General features: G+C 38.6%; 1 protein-coding gene across 45 annotated transcripts in view; it reads right to left on the reverse strand.

Annotated features, from left to right (window-relative positions):
* The window catches only part of SVIL (supervillin), a 141632-nt gene that overhangs the window by 43094 nt on the left and 78105 nt on the right, over positions 1-20433 (reverse strand). For 10 of the 45 annotated variants that reach the window (XM_074574354.1, XM_074574337.1, XM_074574324.1 and 7 more), the window contains 12 exons: positions 19999-20090; positions 14591-14648; positions 14312-14463; positions 13213-13897; positions 8955-9038; positions 6011-6901; positions 5508-5678; positions 4843-4877; positions 3646-3707; positions 3133-3272; positions 2282-2377; positions 779-1031 (listed from right to left, as the gene is read on the reverse strand). In XM_074574354.1, coding sequence (XP_074430455.1) covers positions 779-1031; positions 2282-2377; positions 3133-3272; positions 3646-3707; positions 4843-4877; positions 5508-5678; positions 6011-6901; positions 8955-9038; positions 13213-13897; positions 14312-14463; positions 14591-14598 — 2577 coding nt within the window. In that variant the 5' untranslated portion in view covers positions 14599-14648; positions 19999-20090. The remainder of the gene's footprint in view (positions 1-778; positions 1032-2281; positions 2378-3132; positions 3273-3645; positions 3708-4842; positions 4878-5507; positions 5679-6010; positions 6902-8954; positions 9039-13212; positions 13898-14311; positions 14464-14590; positions 14649-19998; positions 20091-20433) is intronic. The other 35 variants (XM_074574342.1, XM_074574338.1, XM_074574367.1 and 32 more) reach the window with 10 other exon arrangements.

Below are 20433 nucleotides of genomic sequence, written 5' to 3' on the forward strand. Positions count from 1 at the left end.
GATCCAAATCCCTAGAAAAAAGACATGCATAGAAGTTGTGCTTCACTGTTAAAGTGATTTCTTTTAAAGCTGTAATACTAAGGGACTGATGTTTCTGCGGTCGTGAATATCAGCTCTGAAAGATCACTGCTAAACATCTTATGCTCAAACTTCACTAAAAAGGTATTCCTTTGCAGTTCCAATTACATGAAGGATTTCAGAACAGGAAGCCCAATTCCACTGCACATATTAAATAACTTCATTTTTACCATGACTTTCTGAATTTCAAGAGTATTCTGCTATTAGAAAAAAAAATAATAAAAATCAATCCCCTCTCCCAGAGGAAAATGACAGATTATGTCCTAACTAATGATGGAAATACACAAGTGCTTTCAAGAAAGAGTCTGAAAGTTGCACATGACAAAGCTTCAAAATCCCCTGAAAATACATCTAAAGCACAATGATATGTGTCACAGTTTTTACCCCTTTGGTCAAGAATTTACTTTTAGAAGACATGTAATGTTGTACCAGAAAAGACAGACACTGTGAAAGGTACAGCATGCACTAATCAGGAAGATGATATACTCTTGAATTACTTAAAAAAACCACACCAATGAAGTTGAACATTTCAGAGGATGCTGTTCCTCCGTGTCAGAGGACTGCTTCCTGACAAGCTTTTTCCTGTGAATACATCATGACCCCAATGTGTAGCTCAGAGCAAAGAAAGGCCAGCTCTTACAGCGAAGCCGTTTTCTCCAATAAAAGAAAAGAAATAGAAGAGAGTTAAGATTGCACTTACCTGCTCAACTTCTCCAAGAGTGACTGGCTGTGTCTGGTAACGAGCATTCATTCTCCTGTGCCTAATATCTCCTCGACTCCTTGTGGAAATGGCCCTGGATACTGGTTGAGACAGTTTGTTAAACAAAGCCATCTTTTCTGCCAAACTTAAGGTGGAAGAATCTGGTTCATCAGACTGATCTTGCCCCATTGCCTCTTTGGCTGCTCTTATCTCCTCTTTAGCTAAAATTTTTTGGTGTGCTGATGCCTGCAAGCTGAAGAAACAGAACTGGAAATGAGTTTTGAAGAAGCTGTTACGAAGTTTTAAAATCTGAACCTGATAGAAGCAGAAGAACTGCACATGAAGCACAATAGCCAATGTAATATAGCAGCCTAAGTGGTTATGCAGTGGTTCAACATTGGCATGATGAGTTCTAATTCAACAGCTGAAGATTTAAAAAAGTTAAATTTTCATTCACAAATTCATTTGATTAGGACACTACAGATTTTTTTTAAAAGGTGAACTCAAGATTGAAGAGAGATTTTGTTCAGACCAATCTCTTTACACAGAATACAGAGATATGGAGAGACACTTAAGATGCCTGCTGTAGAACAAACACGGGTCCTACAGTGCAATTTATGTAAAATTCAATTTTATTAGAAATAATTTGTGGAGCAGATATGATAAAAACATTCAAAAGATGGATTTAAACTCCAAGTTAGTGCTGCTTTTAGGTTAGCATAAATTGTAATGCCTCTTAAATTGAAGTGGAACAGAATTCAGACTGTCTTTTGTTTTGAGTTATCTGGTGTAACTCAACAACAAAAAATAGTTTTGAACTACACTCTATTAATTTTGAAGATTGTTTCACCAATGCTGAAGGCAGACACATTCATTCATAAAAGCTGTAACTGCATTTGTCTCTACAGTAATATATTTTGTTCACCTCTAGCTAGATTCAGCCACATTTATGGAATTAGTAGTATTCTCTTTTTTTTTTTTCTGTCATGGTCTCTGCTAAAATTCTCTCATTCAAAACAGGCAAACAGTATTCTGAAACTTTACCTATAGGTGGTGCAATTTCTTATCTTTCCTTTAATTTTGCAAGCTAAAAAAAATATATGTAGAGACAGACAAAGAGGATATGTACTGCTTGTGAAATCAAGCACCCAGCCTTTGTATTTTCATCTCAAGATGACATTACTGTATAAAAAAAACGTACAAGAGCAAAGAGGGTTCTGTTGGTTTGCTCACATGCAAAATAATTTCTTTCACAAAGAAGAAGAATATGCTTCTAGAACAGCTAAGTGTGGTTAGAAAGATCCTGAAAACAGATGCTTGACAAAAGAAAAAAAGCTGCATTGTTTTACCATGCAAACATAAATGAAGCTGACGAATGTTTTAAATTTTCTTGAAACGAGTATTGACTTGACACATTGAAAAGGCATTCAAGAGTTTAAAGATGCATCTGCTATTGAGGAATCTTGTGCTCGATGTAACATGCATGTTTATCCCCCCCAGTACCTGATAGGTTGTACAGTGCTCTTAACTACAGTGGGGCTAGGTACTCTTGTCACTACTGTGTGGGTATTCACAGAACGTGAAGCAGGGGTAGATTCACTTTAAAGAATTGCCAAGGAGGGAAAATTCACAGGGAGAGAGAAGAAAAAAGCATTAAGAAAAGCAATACATTAAGTGTTAACTACAGAAAAGACCAAAACCAAACCAAAACAAAACAGAAAAAAAACAAACAGCAATGATTTTGAATTAACTGCGTTATCTGCTGCGACCTCTGCAAAATAGCTTCAAATACTTTGAAAGAACTAAAAACCTAGAGAAGCAAACAGGTTGTCTCTTGAAGTTACTCATTACCCATAACACAAGCTATCTTTTAGTAGATCTTTCGGTGAATGTTCATTCCCCTTTGTTTAATTTTGCCCCAAAATGACTTCCCTTTTCTCAGGAAAATTTCATGATGTATGACCAGAGTGCAAGAAACGCATTTCCAAAAAGTACATTTGAGATTTCAGAGTGCAAAAGGTTTTCCCCAGTACAAATACATTCCATAAGAAATTGTGCAGATTTCCCTCAGGGCAAAGGATCTTTTTCATTTGAGTTACAAACCAATGCTGTGATTAATCCTGTTTACCTAATCTACAGGTTCTAATGCTTTCCGCAAGTTACAGTTCATGCAAGTTATCCTTTACTAGTCCCTCTACTTCTAAAAAGGCATTTCAATATAGCTTTCCCTGTGGTTCTCCAGGAAGTTGGCCCTTAATGATAAATGTTTTCCTTGCTACAAAGTTGTAAATGCCACATATATGGAACTTACTCCCAGATTTAAAAGCAGGAACCAACATATGTACAAGACTTACGTAGCTGCAATGACCACTTCCTCACTAGTAATTGGTTGTGTATGCGATCTATCCTGCAAACGCCGCAGTCTTCTCTCTACTGCTGAACTTCTTGTAGGTGGTTTAGGAATATTTTTCATTTCAAATGATTTTTCCATTTCCTAAGAGGACATATATCATAATTAAAACCATGGAAGCAAATTTCTAAGACAGTACTTTCTTTTTAGTTTTCTTGCATGCAAAATAGTAAATTTCCCAAATGCCCATCTCTGAACTAGAAGCAGGATGTAATTGCACAGTAGGCGTCACAGAGTTAAAACTCAATACACATCTCTCTAAATGATGTTCTTAAAGAAGGCTTTAGAGCAACAGGTCTACGGTGTAGGTAAGTCAGATGAAGTAAAAAAGAAAAAAGTTATGTAGCTTGGACTTTGTTAACTGCATTACACTTCATTCTAATGCATTTTGGGTTCTTCAGCATCTTGTATGTGAAATGTTTAACTCAGCCTTCTATTAAGAAAATGTAATACTTACTCTAAAAAGCAGCCGCTTTGCAGCTACGCTTAGTTTGGCTCGGTCATCCAGTTTTTCTTCGTCTACACAAAGGAAGAAAAAAAAAAAGGAGACTGAACGTAATGAATCAAGCTCATATTACGTGCAAGGGTGTTTTTTGATTATATGATTTCTGAACTCCTCAAAAATGATACTTTACTTTGACAAGAACACCATCATCAAATAAGCTGGCTGTTACTCCCTTTTAACAAAAGACTTACCATGAACCATATTGTGTAAATTTTACTTATATTTATATGTATTGCATCGAGGAAAATTCTTAACAGGATTTGAGAGCAAATGACTTGTCTTCAGCACAGTTCATGTGCTTGCCAGTTTTCCGAACAACCTTTTATGAATAGTCAAACTTATTACACTAGTCTATGACAACACACAGACTAAGAAAATAATTAGACTGATAGACTGTCTTAAGGCTCAGTATTCATCCTGCTGTATAGAACTGTTATTTTCTACTAGTTGACCATACAAGGTGGTCTCTCCTGGAAGGTGGTCATTCTGATTACCACCTTGTGTCCCCATTTTTCATAGGCTCAACTGGTATCCTTAGGAGCTGAAATCAGCATCCTCCAGATCCAGGGGCCAGCATCTCAAAGCTGCAGAGAATATCAGCTTTCAAATAGCATAAGGCATTAAATCTAAATTTAGCTACTCATGAGATTACCCACTTAATTTGTGCCAGACTTGCCAAGAGTGACAAGAGGGAAAGAGAAGCAAGATGGCAGACTGAATTATATAATTCAATAACAAGCATCTTGCTATTTCCTTAGCTAGAAAACATGTTACCAATATCAATTTTACACTAAAGACTTTTTTAGTTATTATTCCTAGACCACTGATTAAAATGTGTAACTTTTTTCCACCAACTAGCTTATTTATAGTGTCTAAATCAGAAAAAAACCCAACAACTATGTTGAAAAGTGTCAAGCCATTCCACTCCTGGCCTCCCATAGGAAGTTAGGTATCCACAGACAGACTTTAAATGAATTTGAAATCAAGTCTGTAGTAGACATGGCCCAAGGAAAAGTGGTACTTCAAACATATTATGGGTAATGATAGTTATTTTCAAGTGGACTTTGTTTGCCTTTATCAACAGTTCTTCAGTCAAAACCAAACCCATTTGCTCCCATTTCTTCCTTAGAAAACAGTATAGTAACATACCTTCAGCAGTTGGTATTTCTGCAGTCAAGATTGACCTAGTGAAAAATTATCAAGAAGAAAGGAGTTAGTTGGAAACAAGACATCAAAAATTAAATTCAAAATCCATCTGAAGTAGCAGGACCTCAAAAGTCTTGAGAGTAGGAAAACTTTATCTATTTTTCAGGTTTCAACAGCTTCCACTTTGACATCCTCTAATAAAGCAGAAAGGCAAGCAACTGCAGCCAAACTTAAATACACTAAAGGAAAATGATGTCCAGTACATCTTGCAGAAGATAAAAGTCTAAGATTTGCTGCCAGCTCTTTTAACATAAAATATGTAGCTTTGGTTGTTTACAAAAAAAAGTAAATGGTAAAGCAGAGTAGATTGAAAGGAAACTTTTTATATAAAACCAGACATTTATTCATTAGACAGAACCAGACAGCTATAATACTTCACCATGATTTATTGTTCACCATTTTACATGGGAGGGATTTGCAACAAATTGTTTTTGTCGTCAGTGTTTTAGTTTTTATTTTATAAGCAGCTATAACAAATACTTGACTGTTTTTAAACAGGAACAACAACCTTGCAAAACATTCATGCTAATAAATCAACAAAGTCTCTTCACAAGCCTGTTCATGTTTACCTGCACCAGAACGCTACACAGAGCTACGTACGTGCCTACCTATCTGTCTCCTTTCGTTCTGCTGACGTTATAGGTTGAGTTTTAAATCTCTCAGAAGTCTTTCTATTTTCACCAGGTGAAAAATAGCGCCTTGGCTTTCGTGGCCCTCTTTCACGGTCACCATTGGCAGACAAAGTGCTACCTGCCGTTGACGTCTCAAACCGAGATTCACTTTTAAACCACATGATAGAAAGCACGTAGAAAAGAAAATAGAAGAGAAAAGTAAAGCATAGATGTAAGCATCTCAACAATTCACTAGAGATCACTCTGCATGCACCTCCGGTAACATGCGCAGACATACACATTCCAGCTACCCCACATCACAACTTGCACTAGCAAGCAGAAGCACAAAAGCAGGTTTCAAACCATCTCAGCCTCCAATACACACTGGTGAGAGCTAAGCTGTGTGCTTTAAGTGCTGAACACAACTGATGTTGAGTGTGTGTAATTTTTGCCAAGGACGTGCAAGTTTCACACGAAAATATGTCTGAAATGTCACCTACAGTTCCGTTTTCTTGTTGGCTTTAGCAGTCTCCAGAAAGACATTGCGGAGCTGGGCAACAGAGACTTTTGTGTCAACCGTGCCAATCTCACCATTTGGTGCACTTGCTTCCATGCTCTCCTTACTTTTAAAAGCTTCTAACTTAGGAGCCACAGTGTAGTCAGACATTGAGCGAGTCAGGACTTTATGCTTCGTTGTTGACACTTTCCAAACAGGAGCTTTTGCCTTGGCAGGCTGCGATACAGACCCACTCTGTATGTACATAACAGCTTCACTCCTTTCTATGTTCTCAGGAGTCTTAAACTGCTGCTCAGGAGCTTGCCTCTTATTGCACTCCAGCTCTCTCTGAACTTCGGAGTTAACTGTTTTCAGCTTGCTTGTGAAAGAGGAACTCCCCACGGGGGTATCCGATTCTCCTCCTCCAAAGAGACCTTCGTGGTTCTTCCCTTGCTTGCGAATCTCAGATGGCAAAATTGGTCTTCTGCCTTTGGAAGCCTGTTCACCCTCCAAGGAATCTTCTTCATCAGGCTTTGCTCCATAACCAAGTGCCTCTTCCTTTTCACTCTCTGATGCAGTGACTGCTGACGATTTTGTTAAGAGGCTAACACTGTCTGGTGGGAGGAGGCTGCCAACAGAGATGTTTGATGGTTCTTCTGTTGCCATCAGCTGAGCTGTGTGAGCAACGCCAGCAGGCTGAACATAGCCATGTATTGGTTGGCGGACTGAACTGATGGGCTGATTTATAACCCTATCAAAGGCAGACGTTTCTGTCTGAAGAGGCATGTAGTGGGCTGGCACTGGATGGGATTTTCTCTGAGATACTGTGTCTGTGACAAGTTCAGGGCTTCCGCGAGCACTTTCCTCTTTCACCAGTTTCTCTCTAACTTTTACTCTTTAAGAAAGAAAAAGGATTAGAGCTGTGAACAGCAATACCCAATCTGGGAAGGAACACAGACACCTACTGTGGGTACAGACGGCAACATCATATTAAAATAAAAAGCAATCAATACATAAAAGAAAGCAATCTTAAGATGCAACCCCTTCCCCCCCCCCCGCCCCAAATCTTAGCAGCAACATTGCTCAAAGACATTCAGGTGACTCACAGCCCTCGAACATGCATGACTCCTGAGAAGGTAACTGAGCAAGCTCTGCGAACGCACAGCATGTTCCCATGAGGTCACAACTGCGTTTGTCAAACAGCACATACCCATAGTCTCAAACAAACAAGATGATCAAAACTGCTTTTTATATTATCAAAGTGTTGGGTTGAGCCTGAAATTGCAAATTCTATTGGCAATCATGTACGTAGTCAGATTTTTGAAGATGTCTAAACACTGGGCACTCTGTGTCTCATGAAGATGCTGTTGTGCTGGGGAAAGGGATGAAAAACCACTTTGTTGTATCCACCTAGCCCTTCAGATGTTTTGCCAGAGACTTTTTCACTTGTGCTTTTCTGTATCACATAAGACAATTAAAATGTTACATGTAGTGTACCCTGTTTCAGTAGGGGAGAAAAAAAAACGTTGACAGTGCAAGCCTTAAAGCCCACAGTGAAACTATGGCATGGCTGTTGCTCTTCAGAGGGTTTGCAGGGGAGAAAAGGATTTAAAAAAAAAAAAAACCCACAAAATAAAAAAACCCAACCCCAATGCCTGTTTTAAAACAGGCATTCTGTTTTAAAACATTTCGCGTTACATTCTAACATGCAAAACTTGCAGCAATGTTCCCCAAAGTTACCTTACTTCAGTGTATTTTCTAGAAACACCTCTAGACTTGTGTAACATCCATGCAAAACAGAGTCGTATTCTACTTTTAGACACTTAATGCAACTGCACTAACGGAAGGCAGGCACGTGCGGCCGGAGGCAGCCTTTGCTGTATGGCTACACCTGCAGGTAAGCTCTCCAACAGTTTTACAGCCACGCGGAGTGTTCGGAGAGCTTACAGGGCAAGCATTTGTAAATATCGTGAACACAGTATTAAAAATGAAACCCCCGTACTTCCTCTGCTCCCAAATGGGTATAAAAAATTATTTTAATTCTAAAGAAGGAGAGAATCTCAAGTACAATAGGAGACTAGCTCTTTATTTGAAAGTATGTGCAATTCCAGGCTTGCTACCAACAGATGTTTTGGACTTTACATTATTTTGAAAAAGCAAGATTTAGAAAAAAAGGCAAATGAACATCTGAGACAATAATTCAGGATAACCAAAGTTATCTCAAACACCAACCTTCCTAACATTTTGGTGTTTCTTACCTCTGAGGATTGGTGCAGTTATCAGGGAAACTTCTCAAAGTTACTTAAGCACAGAAAAAGTGCATTCAGTCTGAAAAAGTGATTCTTTAAACTACATGGACCAAGCATTCTCCAGAACATCCACACTGATGTTAGTACTGGGTTATAAGAATTACTTTAATCAGGAGCATGGAAATGAGTCTTCCTGCAATGCTTCTCGTGGTGGGCTAACTGTATGTGTTATCAAACTGGGAGAAAGCAGCTGCTTTTAGCGCTCTGATGAAGATCTTGCTTTAATTTTCAATATAATTTTTTCTTACTTCTTTTGTACCATCTCCTTTGTAATTCAAGGAATTAATTGTAGGGAATACTAAGATAGATTGGTGTGTGGTATAAAAATCTGCTGGTTTGCAGAGTACAAAGTGGGATAAAATAAGAAGTTATAAAAATTAGCGTAAGCCAGAACGATAGTAGCTGTGGAAGAAGCTAGGGGCATTTGTACTTCTTCAAAATACCACTGGTCATAGATTACAATAAAAGCAGATGCTTCAGAAAAGTTTCGATAGCTGTTTATCTGCAAGAAACAACACTTTGTAACTTGCTGCCGTTAAAGGAAAATTAAAGGCAAGTGTTAAACGAAGACAGAGTAAAGGGAAAGAAAGGGGAGGTATGTAGTCTGATTGTTAGCCACACAGCTATGCTTTATGATACCTGGAGGGCCAGCTGATAAGTGAAGGTGTGTCTCCTTCTGAATCTTTCTGAAGAAACCACTCAGGTTTTGCTTTCCCTGCACTACTATAGAAAACAGAACTTCAGGTAATTTTTGAGGTCTCAACGCATGCTCCCATTGTTCCTCCCCATCTTCCCTCCCAACTGCTTTTTTTGTTTTCTAATTACTCAATTACAGAGGACTGTTCATGAAAATAAAAGCACAGCACATTAATCAAACTGAAAAGTGATAAAGTGAGAAACAAACTATCATATTAATTCCACAAACATCTAAAAACTGTTCTGAATGTTAAATATTATGCAAAGGTAACTTTACCAAGCGTACATTGTCCAGAATTTGAGAACTGAAAGTAACTACACAACCTTATTTTTGAAATTTGCCACTGCAGGTGAGTTTGAAGGGTTTATGTGAGGACACCTGGAAAAGTTGCTAAAACCATTCCTTTAATTTGTGATTTAAAGTGGTAAAGACCACTGGGTCCAAAACAAAGTAGTAATATGAATTTAATGAAGTTAGAAATTCAGATGGCCATATCATAATTCCTAAGAAATTCTCAAGAGCAGCTGGAATCCCACTCTCCTCTTGTAGCCCTGTATCACAAAAGCTTCAGAAATGTAAGCCCAGTTAACTCAAGTAAAACATGCTGTGTCACTGGGTGGCAGGGGAAAGGCCAAGCTTAAGAAACAAAGCAACCCCCAATTGGATCTTGTCTTGACTTTATTCTGTTTCCATTTTAAAGTTGAAAGCATAAAAAGAAACAAGAGCATTGCAGACTTTTAAAAGCCCTACAGGAAAGGGTTTCTGCAGACTACCTACATGCAGCTTCTCAAATACTTTCCTAATGCCCATCTTTTATCTACAGTCCCTCAGCAACAGTACATCACATCAAATACTTTTAACCTTGCAAGCAAAGACTGTCCAGCCACATTAATGTTTATAAACAAATTCCCCGGAGGTGAGAAGTGGCCAGGCTGCTTTCCTACAGCTACATCTGAAAGAACTGAAACTCACACTGCAGCAGAGACATTTGGGATGAAAATACCAAATTAAGCTCCAGGTCATCTACCTCGATTTTTATTAGCTGATCTTTTAATCAAAATATATGAAAAAAGCCAAATCAACGACTGTTCTTCAGATACAGGTGCATTTACTGCAAATAAGTTTAAATTTGAGAACTCACCTACAGTTGTCACCTTATCCAAATCAAGCTTAGAACAAAGTCAAACACCAACTGTTAAAACACCTTTTGTTTTTCCAAACGTTTTTAAATTCCTAAAGGAACTGACCAAATAGGAGGTAAAAACGTTTCACAGGAGCTGACCCAGTAGCTGGAATTGCTCTGAAGCCAGCAAACTTCCTCCTCGTCTCTTAACGTGTACTTTGGCACATTTTTACAGTGGGCATGGCCTAAGCAGCAATTATTTGTCATCATTCATCCTTTGAAGAGAGCAGTCAGAAGAACGCAAGCCATGTTTTGAATTTAGAGTTAATCTGCCACTTCAGCAGCCAAACGAAGACAATGTCAAATGATACCTTCTCAGCACTTTGTTTTCTTCAGTGACAGATAATAGGATTAATTATTAAATCGCCTTAGGACGGAAGGCACAAAGTTTTCATATGTATCCAAAGTGAGCTGCATTTATTTTCCAATTTGAACTCAGCAAATTTAAATTTAACAAAAACAATTTTGCAACATATATAATATGGAAGTGACTTCAAAACAGCAGCCACCTGGAAAACTGGTGTTAGCCTTTATTCTGCTTGTGCAAATGGCCTCATAGGAGACTACCACACAGTAACTTTAAACAGAACGCATGGAAATAGGCAGTGACTTCTTTACCGCTCAGAAAGAGGGACAAGAGTTTCTGCGAGGTTATTCTCAAATCTCTGAATATCACACCAGTGAGTACCCGCTGGCACTGGAAGTTGTCAGGGGTATAAAAATAAAGAATGGGCTCTTGGCAACTTGGCTGTTACAATACCACCTTCTACCTACACACGTAGCCAAACAGGAGACCAAATACTAAGTTTAAACTCTTGGCTGCTGTAACAGCTACACTACATCTTGCTGTGCGCAGATGATTTCCTTCAAAAGGTAAGACAGACAGTAATTGTGGGAAACCTGTTTTATGCAAATATTGACCCAACCCTCATCCAGAAAGAATCCAAAATTAGTGATAATGCAGTCAGCAATTTGTATTAAATTATGACTTATTCCTGCTGCGTTTGCCCCAGTCTCTCATTTGTTATTATGTCACTAGTGCAGAGCGAAGAAGTAAAAACCACCGTACCACAATGGGGTGGAGCTTAAACTCTGGAACTGTCCCAACATCAGAACCCACCTGAAAATGAATCTTACCATGTCATTACCTGGACACAGAGAACAACTAAGCCTCAAAAAAAGGAAGACCTTGCAGAAGGGGCTTGTCTCCAGTACTCGCCAAACACAGCAGATCCCTTAGTGTTTCACACAGCATTAGATCTCATAGGGACATATAACTTATGGCTATTCTCTTTGCTTGCCTAAGGCTGAAAACTTCGTCCCTTCCTTCACCTTATAAAACAAAGAAAACAAGTTGCCAAAGGTCCATTGCTCCAATATCCTTTCCTATCAGTAATCGGATTAATGAAGAGATTTATCTCAAATTGACCATTTGAAGATAAGCGATAATATTTTGCAGTATTTGAGTCGAGACTGCTTCAGAGACAAGTTTTTCGAAGCCTGGAATAACCTAGCCAGCTTAAGGAGTTTCGGTACAACTCTGGTCTCAGTTGTATGGATGACCCTGTAACGACTATTTTCCTTACTGTGGTACCAGAACTGTAAGCTTAAAACATAAACTAACCTAAGGATGTTGACTTACTTTCTCTCTAATAGCTTTTTTGAAATGACGATATTCCTTTAAAATTTTGGCTTAATTGAGAGAGTCCAATGATAGCTCATATAGCCACATATACATGCAAAAGAAGGTGAGCAGGATTAGAAGTCACCTGAACAATGAAAAGCTATGAAAAACATACGAAGAAACTACTACTGGTGTGTCCTATGCAAGAAAGTGAAACCAAAAAGAAGGCTAAGTATATTTGAGCAGTTTACAGACACTGTAAATAGATGACTTAATTAATCCACCAGGTGGTTAACCTTTAACGTGGGATTGCTTCCTCATTCAAACTTTAAGGCATGGTGATGACAGTTAATAAGAAAAGCCACAAGAAATAAGAATCAGGTTTTGTGATTTTGATGGGAAGGATAAAGAAGTCCAGTCAAGGTAGCTTGTTTCTGAACCTACTGCAAAAAGATGCCAACAAGTGTAAATGGTTCAGTTCATGCCAGTTCATTTCAGTTTTTTAGAAACAGTCAGCACTGCTCAGCATGATGCAGATGTTTACAACTAAGTTCTCATTACAATTTACATCATTTTTAGCTGCAACATTTTAACTTAGAGAAAATCATACTTTTAAAAAATTCTTAAGTGTGATTCTTTAATTTCTAGGTAAGTGGAAAGATGGAAAATAATAACTGTAAAAACACGCTGTTTTCAGTCACCGTAAGATTTTGAAGTAATTCAGCATACCATGAGGGAGGCTACATTTTCCAAATTCAGCATGAAATTTTAACTTTCCCTTCTGCCCTTCGTACACATACCCCGATATTATCTGAAAGATGAACTATAGCAATTCGAAAGATTTTTTTTACACTTTCACAGCAGGAAAGCAAATCAGCTATTATTTCAACTTACAGCTTTTAACTCTGAGACCTCTTTTATTTTAGCAAAAGCTGTCATGAAGTTGTTTCTTCATTGAGAAATAAACTTGCCTTCACTCAGAAACCCCCACCCAATTACAGGATACAGACGAAAAAAGTTAAAGGTTTGCTCTAACAGGTTATGGGGGGCGGGGGAGCAGATTTAGAACCATAACTACTTCAATTTCTAGTTTATGTAGATATCTTAAACATCAGTTATTCCACTCCCCCCGCAAATGGCCTTATTTTAGCCTAAATTCTATAAATATAAAGTGAAACCAAGGTTATATCTAATCATAGAAATAAATACCCACTTCCGTGTTTCAGAAACACACTGTGATTCAGTAAAGCCAGCCAATCCAGCCTGTGACACCCAAAGCCACTAAACACATTCTTCAAGGGTAATAAATACATTCATACTGTAGCCACTGCTGCAGAAGGTGATTAAGATAAAAGAATCTACAGTATAAACAAACAAATAAAGTCATGCTTACCTTTGTCTGATGTTACTGTGCAAGGGCTGGTCATTCTGCAAATGGATTGGTGACGCTGCCCGCTTTGGTGAAGAAAGGGACTCTCTGGGTGTTTGCTTTGGTGATATTGGCACTTCGTTATAGGAGGAAGATTCTCGTCCAGAAAGTGAAAGGGAGACAGAACTATCCAAGGTTGCTGAAGGGTCAGAAGCCTGTCTAATTGCACTGTCATCATCTGCTTTTCTATCACTCTTTTCATTTGAGAGGTCTTCTTTATCTGAAATACCATCTTTCTCATGGCTGGAGTACTCTTTGGATTCAGAAATCACACTCTTTGACTCCTTCATCTCAGTCCTGGACAAATATAGAGAGCCACAGTCCTTGTTTTCATCATCTTGCCTTTCACTTTTCAATCCCTTTCTTTCCACGCTGTCGTGATCTTTCCTTGCCCGCGTATATCTGGATGAGTAGTCAGAATCCAAATCAGAATCAAGAGATAATCCGTATTTTTCTGCCAGCTGGCGCCGCCTCTCTGCCTTGTACCTAGCTATTCTTTCTGCTTTTGACTCTAGTTCCTGGACATCCATGTTTCCTGTACTATACAAGGGCTCTGTATTACCTCCTGTGATTTCTGCTCGGTATCTGGATGATCTGGGTTGTTTTTCTACAGAAGAATCTGAAGTTTCCTCCTCTTCATTTGATCTTCCTGTCAAAAGTACAGTATATAATAAGCAAGTCCATCCCAAAACTCCAAGTATGCTACCCACCATTCACATGGAATGAACTAAAAGCTTCCCATTTTCTTACAAATCAAAGTGCACTAGTGACTGCGCAGACACATTACATTTTTGCACTTATGTCTCCAAAAGCACATACAAATTATTAAGAAATATGTATTGGTTATAATTCTTTAAGAGTCTCATATAAAATTATTGTTGTTTTAAAACAATATGGATAATAAACCTATTTCAAATAAGAGAACTGGAGAATTAAAAGGCAAGTTAAAAAAAGCCTGACCACAGCTCTCCTATAAAACTCTTCTCCATGGACTGCACAAATGACAGGGTAGTAAACATGAAGTAACTCAGCAATGCAAGATTGACACATATATACTACTTACCTAAGTGGGGACTGTATGGATCAGTTGCACGCATATATCTTGGTGTATCTTCCTCTAGTAAACGGTGTGTGACTGATCCTGGACAGTTTTGTAGAAGAATAGGTTGCGTATCATTTTCAATTCCCTCTAAGCGTCTAGCTATTCTCTCTTTTCTGAAAAAGATGTGAAAAATGTGAAATCAGGCATCTTCGAAGATTTGATGGGAGAGTTTCTAAGAGGAGGAAACAAAACAAGCTGTGTGTTTTGTTTTACAGGCTGAAGACTTTTTTTTTTTTTTACCTTTTCATTTCCAAAAAATCTTGGTTGTTTGGTTCAAACAGTTTTCTTAATTCTGAAACTGAGACAACAAAAGATTATACAGTTTGTAAGCTACCAAGTTTCAGAAACTCACAGAAACTTGCTAAAATGCTTTAGAATAAGAAGGAACAGTCAAATAAAGTTAAGAGGTTTGAAATAGCTTTGGTTGAGAAAAAAAGCATTTTCCTGATTTTCCTAGTTTATTAAGCTTATGTTGTCAAAAGTGCATTAGGCACATAGGTGTAAACACCAAGCGTCCTCCCCTACAGGTACCTCCAGGCTAAGCTAGAATCTGCTATGCCATCCTAGCAGGTTTTCAAGATTTAGTATAAACTGGGCAAGTTGTATTTTGAATAGGTGAGGTCAAGCTCACGTTCGATAGTAACCTGCTTCAAAACCAGGTAGTACGGAACTACTGCTTACCTTGCCTGCACAAAGGCTGGGGACTGACTATGTTTAAGGAGAAAGAGCGTCCCCTATTCCTTACTTTCCTCCACTCCCCTAGATTGAGCAAATCCCAGGAATCCCAGTGACTCATGGTTGGAGTGAAAATTACCGTGTACCCTCATGATACTCCTGCATGGTTAATCACTTTCTACTTTGCTAATTTTCCCTTGTAGTTTTAATTGGACATACTTCCCTTCTCTCCCCCAAACTGTTTGGTGGTGGTGTGTGCTAGCAGACAGCTGTCACAGTTCACAAGAGGAGGCATGACAGATGAAGTAATCCCTATATATACACATATGTGCACAGTTAGCAGTGATGTTTGCAAACCACACTGGAGCAGTCAGTGCTACATAAACAAGCGTGGTGTGACTTCTTACCACCAGGTTGTCAAAGGATGCAGTGGACTGGGGCGAGGGGGAGGCAGTGTGTGCCTAACGACCCCCGTCACACACATACACCCTCATGCCATTGCCTTAGCAGAGATGTGGTGCTAAAAGCTGTGTGCGCCTATTCTGATGCAATGCACCTCTTGAGTTCTGATCCTGTTGACCCAGGGTTCAAAAGTTAAAGCGAGCTATAGCCTACAGCCCTAGATTGCCATAACAAATGCCTGATGAGTCAGGAGTAGACACTGTTCCACACCACTGCAGAAGTAAATCCATCAGGTTTTTTCCCCTACCAGGCTTCATCGCTCTAGATACTTAGAAGATAAACATTATTGAAACACCACCCTTTTAAAGGTCAGATACACCTTCTCTCCCTTTCCTCTACTGCAAGAGCTTACATGTATAGTTAAGTCAGGGTTTCAGCTTTGCTGAGAAATATCCAGGAAGTTTGCAGTAGTCAATACCTCTTAGAGCTCCTACCTCTTAGATACAGATAGATATTATTGACATTGGCTGTCATATCAACCTTACATGCTGAAAAGCCACTAGAATACCACGTAAAATGTCTTGGATCAGCAAGAATGAATGTATTCTGATCATGATTACTCAGAAAAGCAAATGAATGAGGTATGAATATAGCGTCTGAGGCTACAGATGAGTGGCTACTGAGAATGTGAGATTAACAGGGGGAAGAAATCAACTGGGCCACTCTCCAAAACAACTCCTTTAGTCTACATTTTTACAGAAAGCAGACTCAAGCTATCCACTTCAATTTCTCTAGCCAGATTAGCTCAGATTGTGATCATGCCATGAGAAAAATCTAATACACACACATTTGACTCAACTAGCAGTGCAGAGTAGCTAAGTATGCAGCTACTTAACAGTGCTAATCCATGGGACACCTCTTCCATGCCTAGTTTCAGCATCTGCAGCAAAGAAGATTGAAGCCTATGCTGTTGACCAGGCTGACAGTGCAAGAGAGCCACTGAAAGTCAGGAAGTTCCAGACACAGATCTCTGTGGAGACAGATGGGAACTGGACTTGCGCAGTGCAAAATTTGCATCTTGAATCAACACCAAAGCAAAGATGAGCCCTTACGTTGTGTTTTCATTGACTTTTCTCTCAATGAGAAAGCAGGTCCCACTGCTGTCCTGCCTACTCAATCCTTGCTAGCAGTGGAACTGTATTAAACAGAGAACTTATCCATATGAAACCAGCCTTCCTCTCACATTCACACCAAAGGAAATGATCTCTCATAAATACTTTGCTCTCACCTCTGCCAAATCTACTTCTGTTTAAGTTTGTTCCTCTGGCTATTGGAGTTTCTCTGTTCCATCTGTCAGCTATACATACATAAAATGGTCAAAACTAGACCCATAATTTTTCTGCCACTTCAGACAGGCCAAAGGCCTCCACAGCTCACAGTTAATAAAACCACATTCCATAGAAATCCTGATCATTTTTTCTCCCTAGTCACTGATTTATACAGTCCCTAAAACCATCATCAGAGAACAGGTCTTTTACAGAGCTTTAGTAAAGCTCTAAAGCATAGCTTCATATACTAAAGTCGTCTTTTTTTTTTCTCCCTCAAAAAGGAAACTTGACTATAAGTCGTCCGCATACAAGAAATGTGGAACATCCAAAGAACTCCCAGCAGCATTAGCTCAACACTCTCTTGCTACGTGTTAGCTGAAGTTCCAGAGATTCTACTAGCACTTTGCAGTCCTAAAAAGAGCACTGGCCTCATGAAGCATCTCTCCAACACCTTCCCAAACAAGATGGGACAAAAATAGCATGGGACTACTCTACGCTGCCTTACACTTTTTCCACACTTGAGATTCCAGACAGCAATTTCAGCTAGGTTGGCCAACATCTGCAGAGCTTTTCGTGAAAGCAGTTTCAGCAATATTCTTCTGAGGAGGAGGTGGGGAAAAAAAGCACAAAAAAAGAAAAAAAAAACCCCACAACCAAACCACAAAACAAAAAAGGAGATAAAACATGGGAAGTCTTCTACTCCAATGATTCCTTTTTGCTGAATAAAATATTTGACTTCAAAACATGAAAGCCAGTTGAAGAAATTTCTCTCCCAAGGACACTGGTTGGCCCTTGCAAGCTTAGGTGATCAGGTTTCTCTTTTTCAGTTTGCAATTTGAATATCTTGGTGCCAATTTCCCATCTGTTCATGAGATGTTTTTCCACATGACCATCAGAAACTACACCATTTCAAAGACACAAACTACAACATTTCAATGACAGCATTAAAAAATAGCAACACTTTGACCTAAAAGGCAGCACAAACATCTGATTCAGCTCACAAGAAAAGACTAAGAAGCTTAAAATAATTAATTTCACAGTAAAAGCTCCTTATCTAAGCTACTTCATGCCAACACACTTTGTAAGCACTGTTGGTCAGTACAGTTAAGGGCAACAGGAAGAACAGCTCAGGAACAGCCCTCAACTTCAGGCTTTATTTTAGGATGTTGAGCAGGATGCTACGGTAGGATACCCTCTAAGGCAGACTGTCAACAGGCATCTTAATTTTGGTAACTGTAGACCTTCTGAACAAAAAAATTTGCCTTATCATAGCAGTATTTAGCAAAAGCAGTATTTTTTCATGTCTCATCCCAGAATAAAACTCAAAAAGTAGATTTAGTGTGCATGTCAAAAATGTTTAAAAAACTCCTGTAATTAACATGAAATTCTTATAGAATTCAGAAATGTTTCAGAAACTTTTGTTACAGAACACAAATATGTTTTTGCTGAAAGCCCTCTTTGGTAACAGCAGAGGGGATACATGTGGATAAAGTTACAGGCATGTGACAGCAGTTTTATTTTTAAAATAAAGAAGCTGTAAAAAATAAACCAAGCCTTCCAAAAGTCCCTAGCAGAGAGTAAGCACATACGTTTGTGAAGCCTGAATAGATATGGATCAGAAGTTTCCTGACAGAGGTTTAACTTCTCAGAGATGGTAAATAACCATCACAATGCAAGTATATACGTTTTCATTTTGAGGAAAATTTAACACAATAGTGAAGCCTACCAGCCTCATTCATACCTCCTCCTCTCCTCACCTGGAAAGATGATGGTCTACAAATCAGGTTGGAGAAGCATTTATCTTCTGTTTATGCTAGCAGAGGCATACTAATGTGGTCAATGCTTAACTGCAGGCAGTAATGTGTGAGATTTCAGCTAAACTCTTTGAATCTCAGTTGAAAATTAAATATATTCCTCCGATTTTACAATATGTGTAAATCTGGATCAAAGTTAGGCCCTAGACGGGACAAATAATCTGGATTTTCAGAAAGTGTTGGGCCTCAAGTAGTCCCCTCAGAATGTAACCATCAGCTCCCACTGCTAACTTTTTCTTAAACCTGGTAGGCACCAAATCTGATGTCTTTATTACAGGAATAATTTCTTAGGAAATAGAGACATCTTGGAATATAAATTAGTTCACTGAGAAGCAACTTACAGAGAAGGTTTCTCAAGTGAAGGCTCTCACAATTAACTTCTTGGCCAGCATGATTGTGAGGCTAAGTATATGGAATAATGAGGGGCTATGTATTCTTATAGACTAGTGGTCTCAGGAAGTGTGTATTGTATAAATGCATATCGCTCTTTTCCATCATTGTGTCAGTGAAGCGTCTTTGAGCATCTGTAATGATTATGTTATAAAAGCAAGCACATCGCTTAAATATCACTTAAATGTTACGCTGGAAGAAGGGCTCCTTTCTAAAAGAACTCTGTAACAAATGACATTAAAAGAACAAGCCAAGTTATTTTATGTTGGAATTAGTGCCTCTAGCCTTGGAGTTTGTCTGAAGAAGGTAAAAATACCATCAGAACACACACACAATTTTAATCAAAGTTCTGAGATCCACAACATCCCTGACTGAAGGGAACATCTTTATGCCAGTTACATATAGTTCTTCAGTCAAATGTCATTCTTTACTGGTCAAGAACTACTTCCAAGCAGATTGTGATTTCCTCTGAGTAATTCAAGAGGATTAATTCTCGCCTCTACCTCAACTGTGTTGAAATACAAAGATAGAACTGCTGTTTTCTTCCTAAATTATTCAGACTAAGACAGAAGTTTAAAAAAACCCCAAACGCCAAACCCCATAAGTAGTGCAGATCCTCCAGCAGCCAAGACTGAAATTCAGTGTGTAGACAGTTGGTCATGCAAGCACAGTGATTCTACCAACCACCAAGGGGGACTGGAAAGACCTATGACTACAAGCCAAGTTAATACCTTTGAATTAATCTAACTCTACAAAGAAACCTCTCTGAAGTTTTGAGTTTCAACTACTTCTTAACCTACTGAAAACCAGGTAAACAAACCTGAACTTTATGAAGCAGGGATGTAACAAAGCCTTGTAAAAGAGCACTGTGGTTCATCCCCTGTTTCATCCCCTATGAATCCCTTCACAGGGAAAAGAAAACTCATTTACAAAACATCTGTGCCTAAGTGATTTTAATCGTGCCTTTGCACTTGCACAGACTAAACTTCACATGCTGTTAAATTACCACTTGTGTTCATAATGTGTCTCCCTTACCTACCTTTTGGAAGTACTGCTAAGAGATTAGCATCAATATCCTTTGTGCTGTTTGCAAGTTCTTCTTTATCTTCAAATGAGAACTCCTTCTGAAAACTGAAAGCAACATCTGGTTTAGAGAACTGTGGATGTTTCTGCTACAATCAAATAAAGTCAAGATGTAACCAATTTACTGCACGATAGTCTAATAGAGATACCAAAGAAAATATTTTCCATAAGAACAAAATAAAAAATAACCCCAAGAAACTCACAAAGCCAAACCTAACATAATTTGAAACTTGTTTGGAACTGACTGTGACACATTTTTGCATTAAATTACTGTCCAGAGACTACCTTCCAAATGCTCTACTAGCTATTACATTTGAAATAATCTATATCGAATGATTCTCCATAAATATTAAAATATATTTCATCAAATGAAGTACTGCATGTACACTCC

The sequence above is a fragment of the Larus michahellis genome, chromosome 2 (genome assembly GCF_964199755.1).
Source record: "Larus michahellis chromosome 2, bLarMic1.1, whole genome shotgun sequence".
NCBI classification, from domain to species: Eukaryota; Metazoa; Chordata; class Aves; order Charadriiformes; family Laridae; genus Larus; species Larus michahellis.